The sequence below is a fragment of the Gavialis gangeticus genome, unplaced genomic scaffold (assembly GCF_001723915.1).
Source record: "Gavialis gangeticus isolate Ggan-Ray unplaced genomic scaffold, GavGan_comp1, whole genome shotgun sequence".
NCBI lineage: Eukaryota > Metazoa > Chordata > Crocodylia > Gavialidae > Gavialis > Gavialis gangeticus.
In genome coordinates this window covers 164874608-164896508 of record NW_017729022.1, presented here as the reverse complement: position 1 = coordinate 164896508, position 21901 = coordinate 164874608, and the positions used below count along the sequence as shown (strand labels likewise).

Below are 21901 nucleotides of genomic sequence, written 5' to 3'. Positions count from 1 at the left end.
AGGGAAACGTTTCTAAACATTTGGAGACTCATATCCTGTCAGCTGAATGCCTACTAACCAAAGAAAAATATGACTTATAAAGGAGGATGTTCCTAATTGGGAATATTTCAGAGCTGTTCATTTCCAAACAAACTCAGCTGTGTTTGTCCTAGTGTTGGAAGTAACATTTTCTTGGAACATCCAATTTGTTGATATCCACAAGCAAGTTCTCATTCAGTCCTTGAGCTGTGAACATACAAATTTAATAGGAGCTAGAGGTATGCTGGTCTTGCAAACAAACAAAACAAAACAAAACAAAAAAAATCAGGACACTTGTTTAAAGTAACCAAAGTGAAAGTCAGATGTAAAGAGAGATCAAATGTTGAACTTTGAAAGTCTGAGCTCCAACCTTGGTCCGATGCACCTTACAGTGTGCAACAGGGAACTCTGGCTTACCTGGAATTTGATTCCCGCAGACGGTTTTGCTGAACCACTGAAGTAGCTGGACTAATGTTAGGAGTGGCACAGCGAGATGTGCTCAGATCACACTGATCTAGCAACTTAAGCAGCTCTTCTTCTGTTGGACCCCCTATATCTTAGAAGAGAGAGATACTGATCACCCATCACATCTAACACAAACATTCCAACTGAAAAAAATGTAAGTTCCATTACACTGCACCCTACCCTTGTCTTCACTTTTATTAACCATGTCCATGGCTGTGGTCAGATCCCACATCTGAATGCTTCCATTTGCATGGCCTGTGAAGAGGTAGCGACGTGGCCTTGAGCCCATCCTACTGGATCCTTCACATTCTCTTACAGTAAATGATGAAATTGTAGTACAGTCTACTGCCTGGATCTCACAGATTCTATGAACAAAAACAGAAACAACCAACATTTAAACACAATAGTAGCAATACTAACAGCTAATGGTTGGCACATCTGTGAAATACTCCTACTATACCTTAGGAGGTGATTAAGGCTTAGTTTTTTATTAAAATAATTGATCTATGGCTGGGAGGAGCTACGGTTTGTTTTATGAGATAATGAACTTTCAAAATTAAATTTCGGTGAACTGCAAAAGTTCTCTTTCAACCTTGGATCTCTCGCCCACTTTTCCCCATTCCAATTTGAGAGGGATGTACAGAGTGCCCAATACAGCTCATGAACTTACTAGTTTTAAGGGAATCTGAGCTACAGATTTCTTGATTCACTTGTACAAGTGCAGATCTCACTGGAGTAGCATAATCCTTAAAACTCTAACACTGGCTTTGAGACCATGCACAAAAACAGTATGTTTGTTTAAAAAGTGACAGAAGTTAAGCTAAAAATGTTGGTTCTACCACAATAGTCCAGAGTGAGCAGTATTCGGGTCATCCAGTCTGTCACTAATACACATTTTATCCCTGCATTTGGCCCTTAGAAAAGTTTAAATGCAAGTAAAAACCTCAATAGCTCACTTTCAAACTGACTAAACAAAGGAAATAGGCCATTTGTACAGGAAAAAAAATCTCTTTTTTGTTAAGGATCAGAGAGAAGAAAAAGTGACAAGATTACACAATTCCTTTTTCTTTTCTTTCCTCAGAATTACTACTGATGGCACCAACATTTCAGGCTTAAAGTTATCAAGCAGAAGCACAGGTTGATTAGAAGTAAAAGCACAGTGTCTACATTAATACAAGAGGACAGGGAACAAGAAAAGGTCAGATCTGAAGTGGGTTTTGAATTATTACTTTGTTAAAATTTACCCTAATATAACATTAATTTTAATAAACATTTGGCAGTTTCTTCATTGAATGTGTATAACACTAAAATCACAGAGAGTTACAGCATTTATTGGGATGATAACTTGGCCTCCAAACATATTAACAGCTTTCTAATGTTATTTGCTTAAAAAAACCCCAACTAAACAAGCTGTCACACAGCTAGCCTGGATGCACAGAAAATGTAATCCTCTAATTCTTTTAAGCTTGCTTATGAGTTTATGTAATGAACTTTGATGCAAAAGATTGATTCTCCTGAAGAGTTTCACTCATTACAAGATTAAGCAATTAAGAAGTGATGTATCATATCATAGGTACAGTGAATCATTACTAAGAGAGAGAGATGGCATCAGGAATTTCAATTTATCTATCTTCTTCAAATAATAGCCAGGGCTTTCAAAAGCACCTGGGATATTGCCACCCCATCACTGGCATTTTGTGCGTTTTAAAAAGGAAGCGTATAATTTATTTACTTATTACAAAAGCTGGTGTTGTACAGAAGCGTATAGGAGAACACAAAAAAAAGTGACTCCAAAATCAGGAACATAATTTAACTTCCACTGGGAAGACTGAAAATTACACTTTGGTTGTAACACAGTTTTACTGTTGCAATACAAGTGAAATACAAAATTGATTTTATGTCTTTATTTAGCTCCTTTTGTCCAAAGAAATCAAGCACTTTACAAATATCAAGACAGACAAAATCTCCTTAAGGCAAGTATATCTGTTTTACAAATGACTTTGAATAGCCCACAGATACATTAAATTGGTGTGACTGTTGTAAAGAGAACCTGGAGTCCTGTTTTCCTATCCCATGTGAACGGGGAAGGGTTATTTTGGAATACAGAATAAGAAAAAAAAATCTAATTATTTAATATTGTGACAACTAGTTTGATTCAAGGTCTTATTCAAATAATAAAATGTTACAGGTCTTTGGTCTTGCTTTTGTTATAAATTATTAAAAAATTCTCTCTCAGCAGTACTTTTACTTTTTTGTATTACTTGGTATTTTTTTGGTATTTTGGGGGCGGGGGGTTGATTTTTGCAAAAATTAGAAGTTTCAGTTAAAGAAAGTGAAAGTCACCAATAAGGCCATCAGTGTAAATATAGATGTACAGATACATATCACTGTTTTTGTAGTCACTGGACAACTATTTTAAGGTAACTTGTGATTATGCTAGTTGAAGTCCTGCAACCACAGAACAAGAAAAATCTTGTCTGTGATCTGATACTTACATTTGATATTAAAGAAGCCGTGTCAGTTTTCAGTATAGCTGTATATACATGCACACGCCTAAACGTGTGCATGTGTATACATATTATTTTATACACGCACGCGAAGTACAGCAAACTGATTTTAGGTGAGCTGCACCAGGTAGCCATATAAAACAGACAACTGCTTGAAAGCAGAGCTGTGGCAATTACCTTTTTCCTGTAGAAGATAACCGCACAAAAAGCTTATTAGTGATGGGAACAACTTTCTGAATGAACACCTGTTGATCATCACGCTCTCCAAATGGTCCTGGAGTTAGAAAGAGAAGTATGTATTTTAAAACACATTCCTCCAACATTTAATAGAAATAAAAATCACTTTCCTATATTTAGCGTTGCTGGCTGTAGCTGTGTTGTTCTAAGGACATCAGCAGACAAGGTTCTTTGGGTAGATGTGATATCTTTTATCAGACAAACTAAATAATTGGAAAAATTGTTCTTTGCAAGCTTTCAGGCACAAACACCCTTCTTCAGGGATAGAGAAAGTCTGTTGGTGTTTGTGTGCTTTCCTGGGTCTTAATTCCTATTTTACCCAGGAAGGCAAACATACACCAACAGACTTTCCCAAGTCTGAAGAAGGGCATTTGTACCTGAAAGCTTGCAAAGAACAATTTTTCCAACCATTTAGGTTTGTCTAATAAAAGATACCACCTCTACCCAAAGAGCCTTGTCTGCCTATTTCCTACATTTAGACATCTTACAAGAATCTGGAATCATATTAAAATCACACCCATTCTGGAGACTATGCTGATTTGCACTTTAGCAGACAAAACAGTGCTTTTGTATTGTGCTATATAATTATGGAATACTAACCTGAACAAACCCAACAGAAGAGGTGTTCAGTTTTGCCTAATTCTGAACCGCAAAGAAGCAAGTTAGTCACGTGGATATGTGTGCCTACATGGGGCCTGTATCACATGCCTAGTCTGAAAGGACTAACTCCCAAACTACGCACATGCTACATGCATGCCAGTACGCTCTGCCTCTCAGAACACTACTGTGTGTGGCTATACTGTTTCAGCTTTAGGAGTTCAGGCACTTGGAGCAGGAGCAGTAGTTTAGCACAGCCTCAGGCTGCATAGACCTCTCTTTAAATTGTTACATTTTGTTAACCCTTCCTAAGGTAAAGGTGTAATAAAACATTACATATAATAAGAAAGTGATGGACTCTGTAATATGATACAGATGCAACTAGGGGTACACCAATAAAGATTTTTTGGGCTGATACCGATGGTTGATTATTAACCAGCCATAAATTGGCCAATATGCAGCTCAGCAGCTTGGAAAGCAGCATCTGGCCAGTAAGACTGTGGAGGGGAAGGGACGTTGGGGAGGGAAGGGTGCGGGGGTGGAGACTGAGGCCCCAATGATGAGGTAGTGAGGATGGGGCAGAAACAGGTGCTGCCCAGCTGGGGGAGGATGAAGCCGCAGACAGCTCATCCGGGGGCACAGGGAGAAGGGACAGCTCCCCCCATTGCGTATACCCTTGGGGGAGGCAAAGGAAGCATGTGTCCCCAGATTTGTGTGCGGGACAAGGGTGGGCTGCCCACTGTGGGTTTGGGGCAGGTGACAGCAGTGGTGCTGGGAGGGGGGCTACGGTGAATTCTGGGGTAGCTGTACACCCAGCCCATAACCACCCCTCCCAGCGCTGCTTCCGCGCACCCTGCCTAACCTGATTGCAACCTCAGCCCAGACCCCCTGCCAGGAAGAGGCTGGCACAGCCCCCTGGCCTTGAATCCACAGTGGGCAGCCTGCCCCCACCCTGTGTACAGATCTGGGGGGGCACATGGCCCGCATTTCCCCCCCTCCGGGGGTGTACACAGTGGCAGGAGCCATCCCTTCCACTCCCCCTAGACAAGTCACCAGTGGCTCCATCCTGCGCCGCACCCCACCCCAGCTGGTCGCCTGCCCCAGTCTCAGCATTGCTTCCTCCCTCACCATGGGGCCTCGATCTGTCCCCCTCATGTCCCTGTCCCCCCTATAGACTTACCGGCCAGACGCCGCTCTCCAAGCTGCCTGGCTGCATTCTTGGCTGTGTGCATGCTGTGGCTGTGCACACACATGCAACATTTAAAGTAGATGACATTAATCAGCTACACTGGCCAAAAAAAGCCAATTGCCAATAATGTCAATTTTCCTTTTATCAGTGCTGATATAATATGGACCAATATACCGGTGCACCTCTAGATACAACTATTCCTAAAACACCTAGGGGCAAATTCACAGTGGGTGCAGTGATACCATCTTTTCAGACCACTCTGCAGTAGTAGCGGCTGGGGGCCCAAGTCCATTAAGAATTCTGTTGCCATGCTCAATGGCATATCCTGTCCCTTTCCCTCCTTCCCCTGCTTACCACAGCTACTGTCCCTGGCTGCGCTCCGAGAGGGGGAGCTCCACAGCTGCTCCTGCCTGGGACAGCAGCAGCAGTGGGTGGGTTACTTCTCTGCTAGATCCCCCTGGGTGTTTCTCACCAGCCTGGCAGCAGGCTGAGGGAGGGGGAAACCCACTCATCACTCCTGTCCCCAGTAACACTGCATCGCACAGCAACTTGTATAGGGCAGTGGGCAAAGAGAGTGAACAGGAAGAGAGGGAAGAGATTCTTACCAATTCAGACTTTTTTTTTTTTTTTTAAAGTCCCCAGCTGCAGATCCCGTGGTGTCATCTGCCCATCCCAAGGCAGGTTATTGGGAAGAGAAGCAGTAAGTGGCCATTGCGCCTACACTCAGCTATACAAAACCCTGGATCTGCCCATTAATACAATCATTCTTTTAGAATTCAATTTTGGTTTTAGTCTTACTGACCTCTCTTAAGTACCAAGGGGGACATACAAATACATCTGTAATCTGGGGAAGTGGGGAGCCTGTGTGAAGTCAGACCTACAGAACTTATAAAAAATGTACTAATTTGAAGCTTGCCAGAGGGTGCTACTAATTTTTTTTAAAAAATAGCTACGGAGGGGTGCCTTGAGTCTAAAAAGTTAGAGACCCACTGGTTTCGATAATCATTTCAGGAAAGTAAGGTATAACTCAGAATAACAGGCAAACGGTTTTCATCATTTAATAGAAATGGGCAAAGCGAGAAAAAAAAAAGTCAACCTGACTTTACCCACCCTTACTAGGAATTAATTTTCAATGAGAAATATAAGAAATGCTACAGCATTTAAGAGGCAAGCTGATCTGACTCTTCTGTAACTGCAACTACTGGAAATCACAGCCGCTTTACTGATGCCAGTGCCAGTGATGCCCGTATTAAAATGAGAATAGAATTAAGCCCAGGCACCCCTAACTGAATTTCAATGAATCTCCACAAGCACAGTAGTACTCTAAAAGTCCAGTATGCAGTAATATTGGCCTACCTATGTCGTTTCCAGAAGAGTAACTGCCATGGCTCTCTGTTTCCTCCAGTGACAAGATTTTGAATGAAGCCAAAGGAGTAGAACCTGGCTGTGTTGAAATCATTCCTCTGAAACGAGTAACAGTCCATGTCCGAACATGGTTGTTATCAGCGCAAACTAGAACAAAACAGAAAAGAAAAAAGTAAAGACATGGGAGTCTTTCCAAGAAAGAAACTTTTGGGTTTTAAAAAAAACTGTTTTTTTTTAAACAGACCTTTGATTTTATAAGCTATCAACTTTCAGGCTATTACCAAAGCCATTAGGTCTTACACTAAATCAGCATCACATGGGCTTCGAGCGATGGTCTCTACTTTCAAGCTTTCTTCACATTTCTCAGGCTCAAAAATTTTTGTCCTGCTCTCTCCTGCTCTCACAAAGCATAACAAATATTGCAATGAAAGGTTTTTAGGAAGCATCTGTAGAGTGGTTGATACTAAGTTTCATATTATATTTCAGTGAGCTAGAAAGCAAAATTCATTAAAGATACTTAAAATTGTCATCTTACATTTTTAATCACTCTTCTTACCTTCCCATCTCATCTACTGTTCTTGGCTCCTTAGCTAAGCAGCACTAGTGGCTACCCTGACTCACTTGCATTATTTTCCTCCAGTAGTATGAACTGAATATAATGAAGTGAAAAGATCTCAGCACAAGAAGTGGTGGACCAACCTCTCATTCTCCCACCCTCCCATCCAGTTATACGCTGGATGACTCCTCATTTCAGTTGACAATTAATCCTTTATTTAATCACTTGAGGAGCTACAATATCAATGCAACCGCAATCTCATACTAGCTGAACAAAAATTTAGTCAAAAGTGCCTCAAAATCCAATCCACAAATCAAATACAGTGCAAGCAGCTGTACTGTAGCCTCTTAAACACCATGCTGTCAACAGGCCCCACTTATCTATACCTGAAAGTGTAATTCAGTCTCTCTGCACCTTTAGTCATTTGCAGAAATTGCAAACAAGCAAGTTGGCTGCAAGTAATACTGTTTTTGCAATACTGACACTTTGCCCCTTGGAAAAAAAACTTCAACTCTTCAAATACATTGGCCAGTGACTAGATATAACCAAATCTCAGTTACTACTGACATGGGCTGGACTTCAACCAGTAACACTTAAGAAAAAAGTTTTCATGGCCTACCGCAAATCAGCTGGGCTGGAAGTTTTGTTTTTACAAACAGATACCTCTTTAATCTCTGGAAAACTGCATTTAAATTCTGCAGGAAAATCTCTGTTTTATTATTATTAGTAGTACTACAACAACTCTAGAGCAGGAGACCAGAAATGCTGAAGGAGCTTCAAATTAAAAAGCAATTAAAAAGAGTAAAGACTTGTTCATGCCAATATGTTATGTGCAGTATTAAACCTATTTTACTGTACACTGTCCCTGTATTTTAAACTTGTGCTGTGCTCCAGATTTTTTTGTATTCAAAACCTTGTGTAGTTAGGGGCAAGAATCTGGGTGCTGACAGCTGGAGAAGGGCTTTGTAGGTAAAGCAAGCATGAGAGGAAATCTGAATTCTTGGACAGACATTATTGCTAAAATAATCCATCAGCAAAAGTTTATATCGATAAACATATTGTCATAATTAAAGAATGATTTTTATTCAATTTTAATACATGTGCTCAGTTCACATCTTTTGGAGGCTCTCACGTTGACTTTAATACAAACAATGTGTACTATATAATACATTTGTCATTAATTCAATACAATGTCCTTGTTGCTGGCAGTTACACAAGGTGCCTATAGCTATTTAGCTTAGCAGAATAAACTGTCAGTATGAGACACTTCTATATCAATGCAACTGTGTCCACACTAAGGGAAACGAATTTAATGATTTTAGCAGATAAGAGAGAGGGGAAAAAAAAGTCACAGGCTTAACCAAAAGTTTTATCAATACAAAAAAAAAGTATGCAAACCAGGTCTCAGGCAAACAACATTTAAACAATTCCAATTACTGCTCTCCACAATTGTAAGGGCTAGAAACTCCCTTTTGAAAAACAGCATGTGTTCTTGTTTTCAAGCTAGGGAGAATCTTGGGATAGGTATATAAAATGCAGAAAACAATGATTTGATTGAAAACATGAACAATGGTGATCATCATTAATCATTGTTTTAATATCTGAATAAAAATGATTTAGCAAAATCAGTATGATGTTTCGAGATGGGGACTATGAATAAAGTTAAACACATTTGAAAAAAGTCCAGACTTATCCTTCATACACTGGGTGTACTGTGCAAATTCTGACTTCTAACCTTTGTGGCTGTTTTTAAAATGATTTAAGAGACTGCGCTGAAATACAAAGAACACAGTGATTACCATTTCGTTTCGCAAGCTGATTCACTGGTTAATTTTCCACCATTTGGAACCTTTAAATCCAAATTTCTGTCTTTCACAAAGAGATGCTCTAATTTAGGGGTGATCAGAAGCACATGTGCCACAAGTGGCATAGGCAGCCTCTGTTTGTAGCACACAACAGATAGGAGAGGGAGCATGCAGCACACTGTCAGATAAGACATGGAGGACAAAGCAGAGCAACAAACAAGGCAGGGAAAGGGCACCCGAATAGCACTCAGGGATGGTGCAGAGCTTACTTTTTTGCACCCTGGCTGAAAAGGTTGGTCCCCACTGCTCTAACTCACAGTTCGGAGTTTACCAGTATTTTTTACACCACAGTTAAGAATAATCTCCATCACTCTTCAAATTAGGGCCTTGGAATGTGTTAACTGCACTTAAAACACAAGCAGCTGAGTGTTCAAGCAGTAAAACACATGCTAAGTGCCATTACAGCATAGCAAAGTTAGGACTTTTCTGTTGAGGGGTATCTCCAGAACATAGTACCTACCATGCAATACAATGAGAGACTTTGGTGTGGGGGGCAGAGGGGACACAGGATTGCAACAGCTGTCTGATGTTCCCAGGCCCGGCAACAATACGCTGCAGTGCAGCAGTCTTCAAGGACTCCAGGACTTATGATACATTTATTTATATTGTAGCAAGCATTACCATAACACTGGTCAGACAGTTTTCCAACTCATAGTAATGTTTACTATGATCTAAATAAAACAAGTCTTGAGTGTAACATGCAACCAATTCTTTACTAGGTGAGGTTTGTTAACCTGACTTGGGCATATCAGACTAGATGATCCCAGCGATCCCTTCTGGCTTAAAAATTCAGTATTAACAACATTCTCTAATATAAGTCAGTCTTTAAAATTGCCTGCTTTACAGCATATGATCTGATCCTTCAAGAGGCCGAGAACTGATATAAATACCTTCAAATATGTGTGCAAATCCATCTGACCATGAAACTACTCATACAAAACACATTTACTGCATTTACTCTAAGGGTTTATGCATGAACAAGTCCCCTTAGAAATTTTCTTGCCTTTCTTCAATGAAACACACCCAGTGCTATGGGTAACACAGTGATTAAATGCACTGAGATTAAATACAGAGATTAAAAACAGTACTATGAATAACATGATGCAAAGCAGTCCAACTGTTTTACAGTTAAAAAATCCATATGACTGCTGCCTCTGCTCAGATTTATTTCAGTAGAGATTTACAGCTATATGTAGAACTACTACCACCAGCACCCTGGAATATATAGAGAAGGAGGTTAATTTAACTCATATCTTGCTGGTTACAGAAATTAGTATCTAATTATGCAGCTTTAATATTCCTCTCTGTGAAGGAAATCACAAATTACTGCAAATGTGATATTTAATATTTGTAAAATATATTGCATCTTGAAGAACTCAAAGACCAGGACAAATGCATAAATCATTTCAACCCTATTTTCACTGCTAATAGATGCCAAGATGGGATGCATTGCAAAAATAATATACTCAACCAAATCTTCAACACACTTAATCTTCTCAGTTCCATTCATTGTTTTAACAGCTGTTTTTGCCCTAACGTGCTCCTCATGTAGAAGTCCTCCCTTACGTTTAATAAGGAGTTAGCAAATTCAAACTAACAGGAGTACAAGGAAAAGGAAAAAATTCATGACTATGCTAAGAAATTAAAAAGGGAGAAAAAAGTAATCCACGTGCATATGTGCAGAGTAAACAAGATTACCTGACACAAGGTGCTTCTCGGAGAGCATGATCTTTGTAACAGGACTTCGATGAACTGTGAAAGTCTGAAAAAGTTGAGGGCCGGACCCAACTGTTTCAGGATGCTGTACAATCACTCTCACTGCTCCAGAGCTGGTGCCATAGGCGATCTCAATCCAGTTGCCACTTACACCTACAACAGAAACAACCACAGAAATGTCTTCTGAAAACCAACATTCCCTTGGTAAAGAGGTAAAACATTATTCATTGTACTGATGTAACTACTTATTTTAGCACTCCTAACTAATGAACTTAAACATTTTTGTAATTGTCACCAAGTCAGTGAGCTTACTTCCAAGGCAATCATTTGCCGTCTACTATTATATAGTATGTACCCCAGTACTTCCTGCATTGCCTCCCTGCCCCTCCTCAAAAAAACAAAACAAAACAAAAAGAGATGGGAGGGAAGAGAACAAATCAGACCATCACGCAGATGGTCTATGGTAAGACCATCAAAGCAGTCTTTCTGGGTTTTTCAGAGTGAAAAACAGCAAGACTAATCTGCCATTCAAGCTTTTCTTCCCTCTCAGTTGCATCATAAATACAGTTATGGAAAAGAAACAAAATCTTGCCTGACATACCACCTAGCTTCATTTGAAAACAAAACAAAACAATTATTTTCCAAACATTTATAAATAGTAACTTACACAAATTAAACTTTAGTTTTGTGTTGTTACCGACATGATTTCTTGTAACAGCTAATGAGAGAAAGAAGAATGCAAACCACAGTGGTGCATGTGAAACATATCAGTGCTGAATTATTACTTCCAAATAAGATGCCCTTTTGTCTATAGTCATTTAGTAGATTTTTCTTCTTTGCTGTGGACGATGCCATATGCTCAGCATGCACAGGAGCAGAAGAGCAACCCCAAATTGCAAAGGTTGTTAGTACCCTTTGGTCTGAACCCATGTTTTGAAGGTTTCTTAATGACCTTTCATGCCTGCATACAGATTCCCAGCAAGCAACTTTGGCACAATCTGACCATGCTGGGGAAGAGAAAAAAAAAAGAGACATGTAGGATGCAGCCAGCATACCCACACGATGGTACAAGAACACCGGGCCTTTAAAAAAAAATAATGAAGGATTAACAAGAATGCTACAGAAGAGTTTCATGCTATGAATATTTGCATAAATGGGTCTGGGAATGAATCCATCTTGATCAGGAGCAATAATATTTGGGCATTCCAAATCCTAGAATACTGTAATGAATCTCTTTTAATTAAGAAAAATTCTCACCCAAAATGACAATTTACATAATAATACAGGCAATATGAAAGTGTAAGTACGTTTAAACACAGGTTTGTTTTTTTATAAAGATTTGCTTATTTCATTAAATATAGCACTGCAACTGCTGCTTAAACTGAAATATTCTTAAAATATGTGCTACTTAAACCTTGCTGTTTATTGACCTTCAGAGAAGTATAATACAAATTGAAGTTTTATACAAACTTGTTTTGGGTGTGAGGTAGACACTGAGCGCTGTAATAGCATCATTGGAGGGATCATGGTAAAGTTCTGTCACCAGCAGATCATTATCCTTCATTCGCAAGGGAAACTTCTGCATGTCTATCAAAAGAGAGGTATTATGGACAAAGTCAAACAGCAAAAATTCAGAAATCAATTTGAAAACCACTTCATCCCTTCATAAAATTTTATTTCTGTTACGAATAACTGTTGATTGGCAGAAATATTGAACAATACAATCTTAATATCTTGTAATGTTTTTGTTCTTACCTATGTAATAGATAGAGCCATTGTTACAACCCAACAGCAGGAAAGATCCAGCAGTATCATAGCTTGTGATAGGAACAACATCTTGAACCTAGTGCAACAGTAAAGGAAATTGAAAACATTAGTTTACTGCTTTCTTCCAGTTCTGAATCTGTTGTTTAAAAAACAACAAAAAGAACTTTACTGCTTTTTGTATTCCATTAAAAAACAACAACAAAAAACCACCAACCAAACAAAAATCTCTTTGGGTTCTTATACTGTACATATCACAAACAAACATAAGGGAGGGATTTTCAAAGTTTTCAGCATTTCAATAACTCTGTTACCAATGATATCAGTGTGAGCTATATCACATATATATATTCTATATATGGAAAATTTATAAGTTTGTTATAATTTTCCAGGTACACAATCTAATTATTGGTGGTTTGCCTTGTGTTTGTCCCCCCCTCCACATTGCTACAGCAAGGAAAATAAATCTGGAGGGGTCAGGTAGCCTTTTTGCCCCCTGGTTCCCCCCATATTTTTCTTCAGCCAGCTTCTTCCTCCTCTCCTTACTGTCAGAACCTGCTCTCCCCAAGTACATGCAAATTTGAAAACACAGACCTTAAATTTAAACATGGCTGTAGTAATCTAAATATAGTACCCACAGACTTCGGTTCATCCAGAATACATTCATGTTACTTTTTTTTTAAAACTTTTGCAAATTTTTGTACCGGTATTCCATAAATATACTTTTAAGAAGCACTTTAGCACCTACTTCTATATAGTACAAACTGGGTGCATCTACATATGCAATAAATGCGCAGCAATAACCTCCAACACGTATTGTGCTGGAGTTTATTGCTTCTGGTAACCACATTTGAATGTGCGCCTGGGACCACAGCACCTTGAGTCAGGTCAGAGCAGCCCTGGCTGGCAAGAGATCCCCAGGGTCAGCCTGCCAGTCCAGGGCTGCTCCAACCCAGCTCAGTGTACTGTAGAGGGGCTCGCTAGGGAACAAAGACGCTACAATGTGGGGCTAGCCAGAAGGTAGTCCCCGCACCAAAGCACCCTCGTGTCCCATCCAGCCCCATCACCATCTACACATGTGCTGCTGCAGAACGGAGATCTCTGCCAAAGGATAATACTTGTGTTTACAAATACTAACCTAAGGTGGAGTTAATTTACTCCATCCTAATAGCACTGCATGTGTAAATGCTGAGACATTTATTCCAGAACCAATTAGGCAACTCCGCAATAAACATCTCATGTAGACATGCCCACTGTGCATGATATTAGTCCATGATTTACCATATAATTAAGAATGTACAGATATCATGATTCTGCAATATTCAAGGAAACAGTGATTTTGGGCAGGCCCCACTGAAAAGCACAGGCTCTGCAGTAAAGCATAGGGTCCATCCTTTTGGCAGGCTCCCCGAAAATAAACCAAAAAAAACCAAACACCTCAGTGAAAATAAAATGTTGGCTCCCTCTGAAGAACCAGCAGTCCTTGTGGCTGCTATGGCCCACCTGCATAGCCTGCCAGGGCAGGGAAAGGTGGGAGGGGGGCTGCTGGCATGGAAAGACTGCTTCCACCCCACCCCTCACCACTGACTGACTGTGAGGGCTGTCCATCAAAAGTTCCCACCTCTCACCCCAAATCAGCAGAGGGGTGGGACCACTGGGGTCCCTCAGCCACAGGCATTGGGGGGGGCATTGGGGGGTGGAGAGTGTACCATGCTCCACCCATGAAAATGGTTGGCACCCAGCCTCAAGTTTAGTAGACCCCTACATGAAATCAGATCTTTTATTAGACCAACTAGGTATTTGCAAAAAATGTCTTTATTTACAAGCTTTTGGGCTCACTCACTCTCCCTCAGAAATAGGAGAATGCAAAGACTGAATTTTCATCCCCCCTAGGAGAAACGTCTCACATACATATGGCTACAACCTGTATCCCTGAAACATGGAAGATGTTGTATTATAGCCATTTTTTAAATGAATGCTCTTTTCTTGTAAAATTATGAAGTTAATTCAACACCTTGGAACAACCTGGAAGTGGCACCCTGGCTCCTGGCCTATTGTTCCAGCTCAGTCTGCATGTTCACAGAGCTCAAAGTGCCTCAACACAGGAGAATTTCCTGCCCAGAGGAGCATCTATCCTCCTCCTCCTGTGAAATATCATAAACTAAATGGAAACATACTTCAACATCCTGCTTGACAGCAGACATTGAGGTAAATAGACCGTTCTAATTTTTACCTGAGCCTAATTTGCACAAAATTAATTATTCCAACCAGGAGACCTTATAACACCTTCAGCTCTCCTGTGAAATATAAAGTTTCAATTCCATCTAGGAGAAATTTTAGTCTTCACATTCTCCTATGACTGAAGAAGGGCGAGTGTGCCCAAAAGCTTGCAAATAAAGATTTTTTTTGGAAATATCTAGTTGGTCTAATAAAAGATATCACCTCTGCCACGAGTTCCGATTCCTTTTGCCTGTAGACCAGTACAGCTACAACCTGTATCCCTGTAGATCCCTACATAATTCGTTGGGCTGGGTCCCACCAGAGTTGATAGGATTTCAAGCCATGGTGACTCCGCAGCTCAGCACCGCCCAGTATTCATGTATAGTAGCACTAAAGGGCTAACACAAATCCTTTTGGGGGGCATCTGGAGTACATGTGCCAATAAGCCCCCCACTCATGACTGGAGTCAGATGCTTTTGACACAAGTCATAGAAGCCTCCAAAAAATTATATGCAGATGAGGCATGGGGGAACCTGATCTGGCTTCACATCATGGAGGGCGGGGCCATACTAATCATATGCAACAGGCTAAGAGAGGGAGCAACAGAAGGATTCTGGGTGAACTGTTTGTAGCCCCATTTGGTGAGGTTTGCCAGAAATTTAAGGCTGGTGAAGAAACAGAAAGCACTGGGAATGGGAAACAAAGGTGCAGCTCAGCTGTGGGAATGAAGAGGAAGTTCAAATGGATGCAATATAGTGGCTCACCATGACTTCAAATAGAGTCAGTGTTGAAGGGAACTACACTCAATGGCTACTATCACATGGTTAATTCAGAGGAACTGCATTAGTCTATCCCTGAGGGGCAGTTGGGGTGACCCAGCTGCCCATGGTACCAACTGCCATGGGGCCACTGAGACAACAGAACACTTATGGCTCTACACCTGCGCCAAGGAGGTATGGAAGAGGGTACAGCAGCTTTGTGAAGTGGTGACTAGTGTCAGCCAGCTAACCAGCGAGGCCATACTGTACGGACACCTCACCAAAAACTAGGGGAGCCCCTCTCTCCAGCTTGACCAGTTTCCATCCTGTGTCAGGAGCTCCTTGTAGAAGGCCAGGAACCTGCTCCTCTACAAACAGATGTAGAGGTAGCGGGCTACGTGAAGATGGCGCTGAGCGAATTCCGAACCTACCACCAGAAATTGGTAGCAGAGGATGGAGAAGACACAGCGAACACTACCTGGCACAGGGACATGCGGCACAGGACCATACAACCCCTGCCAAGGGAAGAAGAGAGTGACAGCAGTGGAGAAGAGGACCAAACGAGTGGGCCAGAGGACAGCGACAGTCACAACAACAGGAGGACAGCAGCAGATCCTCCAGCGGAAGCTGGAGTGACAATGATGAAGAGACCAGTTGAGCTGAGTACCTGACCCCGGAAGCGGGGCAGAGGTGGACGTGAAGGAAGGGCTGGTCAGAGAGACCAGAAAGGACTGAGTGTATTTTGTAGACTGCAACAGGTACAGGTGGCCAGTGGGCCTTTGTACAGGTGCAGTTTTTTTTCTGTAATGGGATCGGTTATATATAGCTAGAGAGAGAGAGAAATATATTTTTACAAAAAAAAAAAATTGTCCAATATGGGGGCCAAACTGAACGTAAGCAAGAGCACTTGACTGCCCATGGGCGAGGTCAGGGACCTGGAATCCCTAGGGGTCTCTGTACCCCGCAAGGGGATCAGGATCCTGGGGATAGATTTCAACCCAGAGCTGAGCAACAGAACAGCATGGGAGAAGACTGAGGCCAAGGCAAAACAGAAACTGGGGCTGTAGCACTTGCATTCCCTTTCCATGCGGGGGGGAAATGTGTTGCGATTGTGAAGGTGGTGTTATTACCGGTGCTTCTGTAGGCCACACTGGTCTTCCCCCCCTTCTAAGCGTATCACCCACAGGATCCAGAGGGCCATGTGGGTCTTCTTCTGGGGCTCCAGATGGGAAAAGGTCACCCAGAAGATGCTGTGCAAGGACAAGAGGGCCAGGGGCAGGGGCATGCCAGAGATCCTTCTGTTCCTATGAGCCAAGTACATGACCATGATCTGTAAGCTGGCAACAGAGGCAGACACCAAAACTGCGTGTCTTGGGAGGTACTTTGCAGGGCACATCCTGAGACACTGGGGGGTCTTCTTCACCCCGACTAACCACAGGCCATAGATCATGGACTCGCCCTGGTTCTATGAGACCTTGAACCAGTGCTGCAACGTGTACGGCCTGCAGAACATGGGCCCGGCAACCCTGAAAAGCCACAGGAAGATCCAAAAGACAGTGAGACAAAGGGACACCACATCACCTGTGGACCTGCTCCTGGGCGACGCATGCCAAGCCATGTGGAAGCGTATCCACCACAAGGAACTGTGCAAAGATCACAGGGACCTAAATTGGATCACAACTCACCGAGCTCTCCCGGTGAGGACCTGGAGACATAGAGAGGAGCAGTTGGGGAGACCCAGCTGCTTGTGGCCCAGTGGCCACGGGGCCACTGAGACAATAAAGCACTCCTGTGGCTCTGCACCTGTGCCAAGGCCATATGGAAGAGGGTACAGCAGCTATGCGAAGCGGTAACCGGCATCAGCTGGCTAACCAGTGAGGCTGCGCTGTATGGGCACATCGTCAAACACCGGGGGAGCCCATCGCTCTGGTTCAACCAGTTTGCATCCAGTGTCAGAAGCGCCTTGTGGAAGGCCAGGAACCTGCTCCTGTACAGAAAAAAGGACGTAGAAGTAGTGGGCTGTGTGAAGATGGTGCTGAGTGAACTCCGGACCTACCACCAGAAATAGGTAGCAGAGGACGGAGAAGACTCAGCAAACGCCACCTGGCACAGGTCCATACAACCCCCACCAAGTGAAGGGAGAGAAAGCAGCAGGGAAGAGGAACAGATGAGTTGAGCGGAAGACAGCGACAATGGCAGCAGCAGCAGCAGGTCCTCCAGTGGAAGCTGGAACAACAACAAGGGAGAGCCTCTTTGAGCCGAGTACCTGACCCCATTAGTGGGGTGAGGGTGGACATGAAGGGAGGCCTGGTAGGAGGGACCAGAAAGGACTGTTTTGTAGTTTGCTTGTGTTGCACGCATTTCCGGTATTATAACAGGTACGGGTGGTCAGCAGGCCTTTGTACAGGGGCGCCGGGGTGCAGGTGCAGTTTTTTGTAATGAGAACAGTTTAACCTTTTTGGGATGTAATAGGTTAGAGAGCAGATTATATATAACCTTATATATAGAGAGAAATACATTTTTATAACACCCTCCCCCCCAAAAATATGTCCAATGCGGCCCAAGGTTACAAATTTATCTTCTTGAGAGGTGCCAAAATTTTCCTATGGAAAGTGACAAAACAACAGAGACATTTGCTTAAATATTAAGCTGTTGCACAATAAAACTGAAAGCAATGTCAGGGCTTGAAGAAAGGTATAGCTGTTCAGAAAGAAGAGAAGGATTTGATTTTCTTCAATGAAGTTAATGTACTTTTTAGCATTGCTTAATAATGTTCTGATGATCCAAGTTGTCACTGGTAAAAAATGCTCATGATGTGAAGCTTTGCCAGTTTACACTGGCTGAAGCTATAGAATACTAGCATTAAATTCTGTTGTTTTACAAGATGAGCAAAATAAGGTACCCCAATGAAAATCTGCAGGTCTCCTCAAAAAGAGCTTCGCACTAGCTGGTATATTGGTATTTATGATAACAACCAGCTTTATTTTTCTGAAAAATGTAGAATGTTTTAGTGACTTAGCATCTCATCACTTAAATGGCATTTAGGCAAGCGTACCAGTCATAGTCCCAACATGATTGAGTTCTCACAGAAACATGAATGGACTAGACCCTAGAATGGCACAAATTAGGAATATACTTACAATTATCTTTCTTTTGGCTTACCCAAGGAAAAAGCCTGAAGTGATGGATTGCTCCAGAAAAAGACACATGAATACTGAAGACAAATTACCAATAGCAGTGATCAAGATAAAAAGACTGCAGATATCACAACTAGACTTTCCAGGAGCCCAAAGAACTCAACTTACTGGAATCTATATTGAATAAAATGAAGCAAAGTCATCCCTTATATGATGCCGCTTGTGAGACAGCTGTATTGACTTACTTTTGAGTGCTACTAGCACAACAGGCAGGTGTTGAAGTAGCATAATTTTTTCTCAGCTTAGATTGAGCACAAAGTGAATGTACTTTACAATTGTGGTTATTTTGATCTGATCTAATTCACCTTTTAACAGCAATGTTGAATCTTTGTTATCTAACAAATACAATTTTTAAGAAAACCAAACCCAAACTTTTGCCTAGTACATAGAAACTTAAATAAAATAGATCAAGAAACAAAACCAAAATTACAAGGTAGCTTGATCTGAGCCACATAAGGTTATCAAGCATTATTGACAGATTGAAATCTTGGCATTAAACAGCTGCTGTTTCCAGTTATCTGATTTTCAAAATACTGAGAAATCTAACTCCTTAACTGTTCTCATATTACTGATCTTCAGTGCTAAATTAATGCCTGCAACTTTCTTGCTATATCATATGCCATCAAAATCTTGCCAAGGGAACATGCATTAGGGGAAAGCCACCTCAGCTAGTCTGCCCAAACTTCTGAGAATCAGAGAAGAGATGCCAAAATCTATTACAAACAGAGGAAAATTCAGAACATCCTCAGGATGCACTACATAAAATGCAAAAGCATCTCCTTTTAGCTAGAGGGAGAATAGCTGGCTATGAAGAACTTCTTAAAAGCAGAGTTTGAACTATGAAAAATTCAGAAAGACTGTGGGAAAACATCAATAAAAAGAAACCTTAATTTTAAGAGAATGGAGCACTTCTTTAGTTTATATGGGCATCAGTTTGATGACAAGCTATAAACACACACAAAGTATTTGTTCTCCAAAGCCTCCAGTTCTGGTGGAGCAAGCTGTTTTCTACAGGAGCTCAGTGTATGGTGACCTTTTTGTAGTAAATTATTGTAGGCTATGAGGAACGTACCGTGTCTTTCAGATTTGTGGACTAGTTTTATAAAACCCCAAAAAGACTAGCCCATAACTGCAGAGTACAATTTAGATTATGCATGGCAAGAGGGAGCAGGAGAGAAAAATCAATGGTGGCATCTTCCTTTTGAAATCTGGTTCACTTTCATAATTTATCAGGTTTTATTCTGAAAAATTTACCTTTCCTTTTCTATGGAAAACCTTGTTGCTGCCAGTAAATTCCCCAGTTATCCCAGCCCAAGGCATACAACAATCAGAAGAACATTTTATGCCTTATGATCTTTAATTTCATAATCATATAGACTTTGGATCTTTAATAAGGCCTCAAACTAAGTTTTACTGCCTCGTGGTTGTCAGTATCATAAGATAGACTGGTTTGAGAGACGGGGGGGTTGACATGTGTAAATATTCATGCATTTGTTACTTTTGTAAATAAATCATTAACGGAAAAAGGAACTCAAAGTGTTTTTGTGTTTTCTATGTTGTTAGAAAAGGCAATTTAAAAGGCACTTCAGCTTTGTTTCATTTAATGCAAACAGATAAGGTCAGTCTCGTCTGTAGAAGCAAAGCATTGTCCTGTACCAGTTGCCTTTTTGTACTCTCCATGTTATTCATTGGCAGGGCTGTTGCTTAAGGGTCAAATCAGAACTTATTCAGCCACTACTGTGGCAGTTACAGAAGTCGGCCTCAGGTCAGTTCTGCCTCTTGAGATTTGCAAGGCAGCCTCTTGGATTTCATTATAATCTGTCTCTATATTGTGCCATAGAGACATGCATCTGGCTGCGTTACAAGGTTTGTTTCTTGCATGAATGCCCAACTCTTCCCTTGGTCTTGTCTGGAATCCAAGAATCTCTATTCCTGTTGTCAGAATGCATAATATAAAAATCACACTGAATCTGACTGTATAGCTATAAAACAGAGGTCTTTGAGGCATGATATACAGTGCCATCAAAAGAATGTAGTCCCTCACTATGCCATTCTTGAAACTCCCATCCTAAATTCCAGACATGCTGTTGAGAACCACAGTAATATTTATATATAATAATGAATATGTAATTCCCCAACAAATGTAAGTTCAAATATAGGTTCTAAAAGAACAGAATAATTTTTCAATAACCAGTAATGCCTAAGGATGAAGGGTTTAACATACTTGTGGTCAAGAAATAAAATGTTTGACTATTAATATTTATTAAGCACCTAAATAAGTTGCGGGCTCCATGGTACCATAGGGGAAAAAAAACCTGAAAGTGTGTAAGATTGGGTGCTAAAGACATGAAGCTTTGGCTTAAAGATGATGGACACTTTAAGAAATCAGTACCTTATAAAAGTCAAATGCAGATACCAGAATAGCATTCAATACATACATACTTACTAATATTAAGCATTATATTGATTATATACATTAGCTATATCTAAACAAATTGATATTTAGCTCATTTCCAAGCAAATTATGTTAGTTTTGATAATACTTGCGTTAATAAAATGCTTGAATTGAACGCACCTGCCAATGCTGAGTCACTGCATTCCATACTCCCACCTTCCCTGTATGACTGGTAGCCACCAACTGGTTGCCAATGAAGAAGAGAGCATCCACTGGGACTCCAAGACTGAATACTCCTAAAAATTAAACCAAAACAAGTCTGTTAATCCTGCTTTTAGAATAACCACAGACAAACAGTAAAGATCAAACGTGTCTCCTCTACTACTACATGCCTGGTTATCATAATAAAAAGCCTCATTTTGTTAGGTACTATACAAATACAAAGTGGTAAACATTATTATGAATTTAAACAACTTCTACTTTGTGTACAGCAACATGCCAATGAGGTCAGTATCTCTTTGGTGGCAAAATTCATGCAATACAAAGAATCTTTTGTTCCTTCACAGCCACGTGAAGCCCAAGGCCTCAAACTCAACTTCAATTAAGCATTAAAATGCCCTTGTGTGGTATGTCATCCATCTTGACCCCACGATTAAGGAAAGGCACAGTTAAAATTCCAAAGTGATAGATTCATGGTCTTGCAAGATACATGAATTCCTCCCATATCATTTCATGGCTTCCACCTAAGTCAGCATAATCCTCTATGGTCACTTTATTAAAAAAAAGATGTGTCCAAATAACTTGCCTGCTTCTTAAAAATATACTTTTAGAAACAAAATTGTGGCTAGGAGAGATCAGTCCTACTAACCAAGGGAAACAAATGCAGTAACAAGGATTATTAATGCAATCTAGTCTTACTCCCTACTCGAGAGCACGGAGGCAGAAAGAGATCTTGGAGTCATTATTGACTCTAAGATGAACATGGGCCGACAATGCGAGGTCATGGTTGGCAGGGCTAACCGGACCTTGTCATGCATCCACAGGTGCATCTC

General features: G+C 41.0%; 1 protein-coding gene across 1 annotated transcript in view; it reads right to left on the bottom strand.

Moving 5' to 3' along the window:
• Window positions 1–21901, bottom strand: part of KCTD3 (potassium channel tetramerization domain containing 3) — a 92078-nt gene that overhangs the window by 1863 nt on the left and 68314 nt on the right. Inside the window, exons 10-17 of the mRNA XM_019515905.1 lie at window positions 21030–21145; window positions 12271–12358; window positions 11986–12102; window positions 10498–10668; window positions 6370–6525; window positions 3168–3264; window positions 664–848; window positions 436–574 (exon numbers count right to left, since the gene is read on the bottom strand). Of these exons, the coding sequence (XP_019371450.1) occupies window positions 436–574; window positions 664–848; window positions 3168–3264; window positions 6370–6525; window positions 10498–10668; window positions 11986–12102; window positions 12271–12358; window positions 21030–21145 (1069 nt within the window). The remainder of the gene's footprint in view (window positions 1–435; window positions 575–663; window positions 849–3167; window positions 3265–6369; window positions 6526–10497; window positions 10669–11985; window positions 12103–12270; window positions 12359–21029; window positions 21146–21901) is intronic.